The 9,524-nt window shown below is 43.8% G+C and overlaps 1 protein-coding gene across 1 annotated transcript; it reads right to left on the reverse strand.

The window, feature by feature from the left end:
* Positions 1 to 873: 873 nt before the first annotated feature.
* On the reverse strand, positions 874 to 9,299 carry LOC120042920 (cysteine-rich protein 2-like). Its single transcript, XM_038987685.1, has 3 exons — positions 9,197 to 9,299; positions 1,445 to 1,539; positions 874 to 912 (listed from the first exon to the last, which is right to left on the reverse strand). Exons 1-3 carry the CDS (start codon positions 9,237 to 9,239, stop codon positions 874 to 876), a joined length of 177 nt encoding a protein of 58 aa, XP_038843613.1. The 5' UTR covers positions 9,240 to 9,299.
* Positions 9,300 to 9,524: the final 225 nt, after the last annotated feature.

Consider the following 9,524-nt stretch of genomic DNA (forward strand, 5'->3'; position numbering starts at 1 on the left):
CATGTAACAGTTAGTGTAGTAGGGTTACTCATCACCAAGCAGTGTCTACCTCTGGTACCAAACATCTACATGTAACAGTGTAGTAGGGTTACTCATCACCAAGCAGTATCTACCTCTGGTACCAAACATCTACATGTAACAGTGTAGTAGGGTTTCTCATCACCAAGCAGTATCTACCTCTGGTACCAAACATCTACATGTAACAGTTAGTGTAGTAGGGTTACTCATCACCAAGCAGTATCTACCTCTGGTACCATACATCTACATGTAACAGTTAGTGTAGGAGGGTTACTCATCACCAAGCAGTATCTACCTCTGGTACCATACATCTACATGTAACAGTTAGTGTAGGAGGGTTACTCATCACCAAGCAGTATCTACCTCTGGTACCATACATCTACATGTAACAGTTAGTGTAGGAGGGTTACTCATCACCAAGCAGTATCTACCTCTGGTACCATACATCTACATGTAACAGTTAGTGTAGGAGGGTTACTCATCACCAAGCAGTATCTACCTCTGGTACCAAACATCTACATGTAACAGTTAGTGTAGGAGGGTTACTCATCACCAAGCAGTATCTACCTCTGGTACCAAACATCTACATGTAACAGTTAGTGTAGTAGGGTTTCTCATCACCAAGCAGTATCTACCTCTGGTACCAAACATCTACATGTAACAGTTAGTGTAGTAGGGTTACTCATCACCAAGCAGTATCTACCTCTGGTACCAAACATCTACATGTAACAGTTAGTGTAGTAGGGCTCCTCATCACCAAGCAGTATCTACCTCTGGTACCAAACATCTACATGTAACAGTTAGTGTAGTAGGGTTACTCATCACCAAGCAGTATCTACCTCTGGTACCAAACATCTACATGTAACAGTTAGTGTAGTAGGGTTTCTCATCATGCTGAAACACAAAGCACAGAAAACATCTTAGTTCATGAGATACATAGATACACACATATAGATAGATAGATAGATAGATAGATAGATAGATAGATAGATAGATAGATAGATAGATAGATAGACCTTCCTTCTGCACCCCACCTCCCTCCCTCTCTCTCTCCTTCCCCACCCTCCCCCTCCCTGTCTTCGTACCTCATCATGTTGTCCTGGGGTCAGCTGTCTCTGACACTGTTGATACTATCTTTCCCTTCCCCCTCTCTCCCCCTTCCCTTCCCTCTCTCCCCTCCCCTTCTCTCCCTGACTCACTCTCTCTCCCCCTTCCCTTCCTTCTCTCCCCTCCCCTTCTCTCCCTGACTCACTCTCTCTCCCCCTTCCCTTCCTTCTCTCCCCTCCCCTTCTCTCCATGACTCACTCTCTCTCCCCCTTCCCTTCCATCTCTCCCCCCTCTGCTATACTCCCCTCCCTCTCAGCTCCCGTTCCTCCCTCCCCCTTCTCTCCCTCCTCCTCTTCCCTCCCTCCCTCTCTCTCCATACCTCAGCATGTTGTCCTGGGGTCAACTGTCTCTGACACTGTTGACACTTCAGACACAGAGGGTGGTAGTCCCGCCCCAATGACCTCTTCTTCTCACCTGGACCAATGGGGAGAGAGGATACCAAGGGTTAGAGGTCAAATGTCTGTCATGGACCAATCTAGTTAGAGGATAATCAAATTGTATTTGTCACATGCGCCGAATACAACAGTGAAATGCTGAATACAACAGGTGTGGACCTCACAGTGAAATGCTGAATACAACAGGTGTAGTAGACCTTACAGTGAAATGCTGAATACAACAGGTGTAGTAGACCTTACAGTGAAATGCTGAATACAACAGGTGTAGTAGACCTCACAGTGAAATGCTGAATACAACAGGTGTAGACCTCACAGTGAAATGCTGAATACAACAGGTGTAGACCTCACAGTGAAATGCTGAATACAACAGGTGTAGACCTCACAGTGAAATGCTGAATACAACAGGTGTAGACCTTACAGTGAAATGCTGAATACAACAGGTGTAGACCTTACAGTGAAATGCTGAATACAACAGGTGTGGACCTCACAGTGAAATGCTGAATACAACAGGTGTGGAACTTACAGTGAAATGCTGAATACAACAGGTGTGGACCTCACAGTGAAATGCTGAATACAACAGGTGTGGACCTCACAGTGAAATGCTGAATACAACAGGTGTGGACCTTACAGTGAAATTCTGAATACAACAGGTGTAGACCTCACAGTGAAATGCTGAATACAACAGGTGTGGACCTCACAGTGAAATGCTGAATACAACAGGTGTAGACCTCACAGTGAAATGCTGAATACAACAGGTGTGGACCTTACAGTGAAATGCTGAATACAACAGGTGTAGACCTTACAGTGAAATGCTGAATACAACAGGTGTAGACCTCACAGTGAAATGCTGAATACAACAGGTGTAGACCTTACAGTGAAATGCTGAATACAACAGGTGTAGACCTCACAGTGAAATGCTGAATACAACAGGTGTAGACCTCACAGTGAAATGCTGAATACAACAGGTGTGGACCTCACAGTGAAATGCTGAATACAACAGGTGTGGACCTCACAGTGAAATGCTGAATACAACAGGTGTGGACCTCACAGTGAAATGCAGAATACAACAGGTGTAGTAGACCTTACAGTGAAATGCTGAATACAACAGGTGTAGTAGACCTTACAGTGAAATGCTGAATACAACAGGTGTAGTAGACCTTACAGTGAAATGCTGAATACAACAGGTGTAGACCTCACAGTGAAATGCTGAATACAACAGGTGTGGACCTTATAGTGAAATGCTGAATACAACAGGTGTAGACCTTACAGTGAAATGCTGAATACAACAGGTGTAGACCTTACAGTGAAATGCTGAATACAACAGGTGTGGACCTCACAGTGAAATGCTGAATACAACAGGTGTGGACCTCACAGTGAAATGCTGAATACAACAGGTGTAGACCTCAGTGAAATGCTGAATACAACAGGTGTGGACCTCACAGTGAAATGCTGAATACAACAGGTGTAGACCTCACAGTGAAATGCTGAATACAACAGGTGTAGACCTCACAGTGAAATGCTGAATACAACAGGTGTGGACCTCACAGTGAAATGCTGAATACAACAGGTGTGGACCTTACAGTGAAATGCTGAATACAACAGGTGTAGACCTCACAGTGAAATGCTGAATACAACAGGTGTGGACCTCACAGTGAAATGCTGAATACAACAGGTGTAGACCTCACAGTGAAATGCTGAATACAACAGGTGTGGACCTTACAGTGAAATGCTGAATACAACAGGTGTAGACCTCACAGTGAAATGCTGAATACAACAGGTGTAGACCTCACAGTGAAATGCTGAATACAACAGGTGTAGTAGACCTTACAGTGAAACGCTGAATACAACAGGTGTAGACCTTACAGTGAAACGCTGAATACAACAGGTGTAGTAGACCTTACAGTGAAACGCTGAATACAACAGGTGTAGACCTCACAGTGAAATGCTGAATACAACAGGTGTGGACCTTACAGTGAAATGCTGAATACAACAGGTGTAGACCTCACAGTGAAATGCTGAATACAACAGGTGTGGACCTTACAGTGAAATGCTGAATACAACAGGTGTGGACCTCACAGTGAAATGCTGAATACAACAGGTGTAGACCTTACAGTGAAATGCTGAATACAACAGGTGTGGACCTTACAGTGAAATGCTGAATACAACAGGTGTGGACCTCACAGTGAAATGCTGAATACAACAGGTGTGGACCTTACAGTGAAATGCTGAATACAACAGGTGTAGACCTTACAGTGAAATGCTGAATACAACAGGTGTGGACCTCACAGTGAAATGCTGAATACAACAGGTGTGGACCTCACAGTGAAATGCAGAATACAACAGGTGTGGACCTCACAGTGAAATGCAGAATACAACAGGTGTAGTAGACCTTACAGTGAAATGCTGAATACAACAGGTGTAGTAGACCTTACAGTGAAATGCTGAATACAACAGGTGTAGACCTCACAGTGAAATGCTGAATACAACAGGTGTAGACCTCACAGTGAAATGCTGAATACAACAGGTGTGGACCTTACAGTGAAATGCTGAATACAACAGGTGTGGACCTTATAGTGAAATGCTGAATACAACAGATGTAGACCTTACAGTGACATGCTGAATACAACAGGTGTAGACCTCACAGTGAAATGCTGAATACAACAGGTGTGGACCTTACAGTGAAATGCTGAATACAACAGGTGTAGACCTCACAGTGAAATGCTGAATACAACAGGTGTGGAACTTACAGTGAAATGCTGAATACAACAGGTGTGGACCTTACAGTGAAATGCTGAATACAACAGGTGTGGACCTCACAGTGAAATGCTGAATACAACAGGTGTAGACCTTACAGTGAAATGCTGAATACAACAGCTGTAGGCCTCACAGTGAAATGCTGAATACAACAGGTGTGGACCTTACAGTGAAATGCTGAATACAACAGGTGTGGACCTTACAGTGAAATGCTGAATACAACAGGTGTAGACCTTACAGTGAAATGCTGAATACAACAGGTGTGGACCTTACAGTGAAATGCTGAATACAACAGGTGTAGTAGACCTTACAGTGAAATGCTGAATACAACAGGTGTAGACCTTACAGTGAAATGCTGAATACAACAGGTGTAGACCTTACAGTGAAATGCTGAATACAACAGGTGTAGTAGACCTTACAGTGAAATGCTGAATACAACAGGTGTAGACCTCACAGTGAAATGCTGAATACAACAGGTGTAGACCTTACAGTGAAATGCTGAATACAACAGGTGTAGTAGACCTTACAGTGAAATGCTGAATACAACAGGTGTAGACCTTACAGTGAAATGCTGAATACAACTGGTGTGGACCTCACAGTGACATGCTGAATACAACAGGTGTGGACCTTACAGTGAAATGCTGAATACAACAGATGTAGACCTTACAGTGAAATTCTTACTTACAAGCACTTAACTTTTTAAAGCAATGTTGGTTTTAAGAAAAAATGTGTTAAGGAAACATATATATTTTTTCAGTTATAAATAATTAAACAGCAGCAGTAAAATAACAATAGCGAGGCTATATTGGGGTTCCGTTACAGAGTCAATGTGAGGAGGCACCGGTTAATCCAGGTAATGGAGGTAATATGTAGGTAGAGTTAAAGTGACTATGTATAGATAGTAAACAGAGAGTAGCAGCAGCACCGGTTAATCCAGGTAATTGAGGAAATATGTAGGTAGAGTTAAAGTGACTATGTATAGATAGTAAACAGAGAGTAGCAGCAGCACCGGTTAATCCAGGTAATGGAGGTAATATGTAGGGAGAGTTAAAGTGACTATGTATAGATAGTAAACAGAGAGTAGCAACAGCACCGGTTAATCCAGGTAATTGAGGAAATATGTAGGTAGAGTTAAAGTGACTATGTATAGATAGTAAACAGAGAGTAGCAGCAGCACCGGTTAATCCAGGTAATTGAGGAAATATGTAGGTAGAGTTAAAGTGACTATGTATAGATAGTAAACAGAGAGTAGCAGCAGCACCGGTTAATCCAGGTAATGGAGGTAATATGTAGGTAGAGTTAAAGTGACTATGTATAGATAGTAAACAGAGAGTAGCAGCAGCACCGGTTAATCCAGGTAATGGAGGTAATATGTAGGTAGAGTTAAAGTGACTATGTATAGATAGTAAACAGAGAGTAGCAGCAGCACCGGTTAATCCAGGTAATTGAGGTAATATGTAGGTAGAGTTAAAGTGACTATGTATAGATAGTAAACAGAGAGTAGCAGCAGTGTAAAAGAGGGGTATGGTGGATTAGATGTTCAGGAGTCTTATGGCTTCGGGGTAGAAGCTGATAAGGAGCCTTTTGGTCCTAGATTTGGTGATCCGGTACCACTTGCCGTGCGGTAGAAGAGAGAACAGTATAGGACTAGGGTGACTGGTGTCTTTCACAATTTGTAGGGCCTTCCTCTGACACCGCCTGGTATAGAGGTCCTGGATGGCAAGAAGCTTGGCCCCGGTGATGTACTGGGCCGTACGCACAACCCTCTATAGTGTCTTGAAGTCGGAGGCTGAGCAGTTGCCATACCAGGCAATTATGCAACCAGTCGTGATGCTCTTGATGTTGCAGCTGTAGAACCTTTTGAGGATCTGAGGACCCATGCCAAATCTTTTTAGTTTCCTCAGGAGGAATAGGCTTTGTCATGCCCTCTTCACGACTGTCTTGGTGTGCTTGGACCATGCTAGTTTGTTGGTGACGTGGACACCAAGGAACTTGAAGCTCTCAATCTGCTCCCCTACAGCCCCATCGATGAGAATGGGGGCGTTCATTGTCCTCCTTTTCCTGTAGTCCACAGTCATCTCCTTTGTTTTTATCACGTTGAGGGAGAGGTTGTTGTCCTGGCACCACACGGCCAGGTCTCTGACCTCCTCCCTATAGGCTGTCTCATCGCTGACGGTGATCAGGTCTACCACTGTTGTGTCATCGGCAAACTTAATGATGGTGTTGGAGTCGTGCCTCGGCGTGCAGTCATGAGTGAACAGGGAGTACAGGAGGGGTCTGAGCACGATCCCCTGAGGGGCCCCCGTTGTGAGGATCAGCATGGCGGATGTGTTGTTACCTACCCTCACCACCTGGGGAGGCCCGTCAGGAAGTCCAGGATCCAGTTGCAGAGGGAGGTGTTCAGTCCCAGGGTCCTTAGCTTAGTGATGAGCTTTGAGGGCACTATGGTGTTGAACGCTGAGCTGTAGTCAATGAACAGCATTCTCACATAGGTGTTCCTTTTGTCCAGGTGGGAAAGGGCAGTGTTGAGTGCAATAGAGATTGCAGGTCATGGACCAGTGGGGATGGAAGATACCAAGGGTTAGAGGTCAAATGGTGTCTGCCATTCAGAGAGAGCTCTGCACTGTGACCTGAGAGTTGCTAAGCTACCTGTAATTTACCAAAGTAACTTTGGGAATTTATACTAGAATCACTTTTATAAAATGTATTCCTCTATATGGTGTCTGTGTCCATATTGTCCAACAGACTAATTAATGAAAAAGCATCTAATCAACAAGGCCATTATTTTGATAAACTCTATTGACTGATTTAACAACTGACATCAGTTTGGCTCCAACACATTTACAACAAAGACATTTTGACAGTAAAATAAATACAAGTGTTTAAAAAAACATGAAGAATATTTCATGGTGAAACCCTCATATTAAACACCAATGATATTTACTGAGTTCATGGTTTATATTAAGGTTAAGGATTTACAGCTTTATATTATATATATTTTTAAACAATCTTATTTAATGATTGTCTATTTGACATGATAATTACAGACTCTGTCACGTTCCTGACCGTATTTCCCTTGTTTTGTATGTATTTTAGTATGGTCAGGGCGTGAGTTGGGGTGGGTTGTCTATGTGTGTTTTCTATGTTGGGATTTTGGGTTCGGCCTGGTATGATTCTCAATCAGAGGCAGCTGTCAATCGTTGTCCCTGATTGAGAATCATACTTAGGCAGCTGGGGTTTCACGTTTGGTTTGTGGGTGTTTGTTCCTGTGTCAGTGTTTCGCCACACGGGACTGTTACGGTATGTTCGTTTGTTGTTTTGTATCGTGTATTGTTTTCGTGTACATGAAATTACCATGGAAACTTACCACTCTGCACATTGGTCCTCCGATCCTTCTCGCTTCTCCTCGTCCGATGAGGAGGACGAAATAGACTGCCGTTACAGACTCATGTGATAAGGCCACACAGAGGGCCATAGATAATTACAGACTCATGTGATAAGGCCACACTGTGACGGCCACACTGTGACCTACCTGGCACCCCTATAAATAACCTCAAGTCAAAACCGTTACAACACAGAGGACCAGAGATAATTACAGACTCATGTGATAAGACCACACAGAGGGCCAGAGATAATTACAGACTCATGTGATAAAACCACACAGAGGGCCAGAGATAATTACAGACTCATGTGATAAGGCCACACAGAGGGCCAGAGATAATTACAGACTCATGTGATAAGACCACACAGAGGGCCAGAGATAATTACAGACTCATGTGATAATCTGAAGTACCCAAAAAGGCCACTAGATGTAATTTGATAAAATTACCCCTAAAATGTAAATGTTACCAAAATTCTGGTAGTTTCCTGGTAAACATAGAAACTTTCCAATAATATACCTTTCATTTGCAACCCTAGTTCCTGTACCGGACACATGCAAATAATGCAAGTCCCTAAAGGAAAGGAAGGCAAGTTGGTATTTGAACAAAGCTGAAGTGTGAGAGACCAGTCTGCTGTCTCATATCAGTTGAGGACTTAGGAAAGGAGCCCAGGTGAAAGGCAGCCAGGTTAGACTATAGGAACCCAGCCTCTGAAGGGAAGGAAGCCAGGTTAGACTATAGGAACCCAGCCTCTGAAGGAAAGGAAGCCAGGTTAGACTATAGGAACCCAGCCTCTAAAGGGAAGGAAGCCAGGTTAGACTATTGGAACCCAGCCTCTGAAGGAAAGGAAGCCAGGTTAGACTATAGGAACCCAGCCTCTGAAGGAAAGGAAGCCAGGTTAGACTATAGGAACTCAGCCTCTGAAGGAAAGGAAGCCAGGTTAGACTATAGGAACCCAGCCTCTGAAGGAACGGAAGCCAGGTTAGACTATTGGAACCCAGCCTCTGAAGGAAAGGAAGCCAGGTTAGACTATTGGAACCCAGCCTCTGAAGGAAAGGAAGCCAGGTTAGACTATAGGAACCCAGCCAGTGAAGGAAAAGAGACCAGTTTAGGGTGTTGGAACTTATCCCAGGATGAAAAGAAGGCTGGTTAGAAAGGAAAGGACACCAGGTTAGAGTATTGGAGAGTAGCCGGTGTGTTAGAGAACAGTCTGCTTCCTCAGAGAAGACACTTCCTGTTGTCTGTGTGTGAGTCATGACAGACTGTTCAGAGCATGGAGACACACACACAGACAGACAGACAGACACACTGACATACACACTGACATACACACTGACATACACACTGACATACACACTGACATACACACACACACACAATAGGAAAGGTATAACGATTGAGTTTAGAAAAGATTTGCGAGCGAACGATGCCTCTCAAAAACCTGCCCTAACAATCTAGCAACTATTCCATAATTCTATGGCATCTCTGACCAACTGTGTTACACTGCAAACACACACACACACACACACACACTGCACTCACCAAAGTAGACGGGTTTCCCACAGATGGGACAGTAGCCCACCATGATAGATGATATTCCTGACACTGTTATTTAGCAGACAGGAAGTGTGTACGTAGAGAGAGTGAGATGGAGAAAGTGTGTGTAGAGAGAGAATGTGTGTGTGAGAGAGTATGTAGAGAAAAGGTGTGTGTCAGAGAGATGTACAGGAAATAGGTTCAACTCTGTGAATGTGGCGTGTTGTGATGACAGAACCAGGATGTGGTGAGAACCTTGTCACAGCAAGACAAAGAAACATCACTTCAAAAGAAAATTAGAGGAGAAATAGAGAGAGAGACAGAGAGAGGTGAG

This window comes from Salvelinus namaycush, unplaced genomic scaffold (assembly GCF_016432855.1).
Source record: "Salvelinus namaycush isolate Seneca unplaced genomic scaffold, SaNama_1.0 Scaffold808, whole genome shotgun sequence".
Taxonomy (NCBI): domain Eukaryota; kingdom Metazoa; phylum Chordata; class Actinopteri; order Salmoniformes; family Salmonidae; genus Salvelinus; species Salvelinus namaycush.

Excerpts from the sequence above, each read along its gene's own strand:
- LOC120042920 (XM_038987685.1), bottom strand. The coding sequence starts at position 9,239 with ATGGTGGGCTACTGTCCCATCTGTGGGAAACCCGTCTACTTTG. Across the intron at positions 1,540-9,196 it reads TGGGAAACCCGTCTACTTTG|GTGAGAAGAAGAGGTCATTG; the intron begins GTGAGTGCAGTG and ends CCATTGGTCCAG. Across the intron at positions 913-1,444 it reads CCCCAGGACAACATGCTGAG|CATGATGAGAAACCCTACTA; the intron begins GTATGGAGAGAG and ends TTTGTGTTTCAG.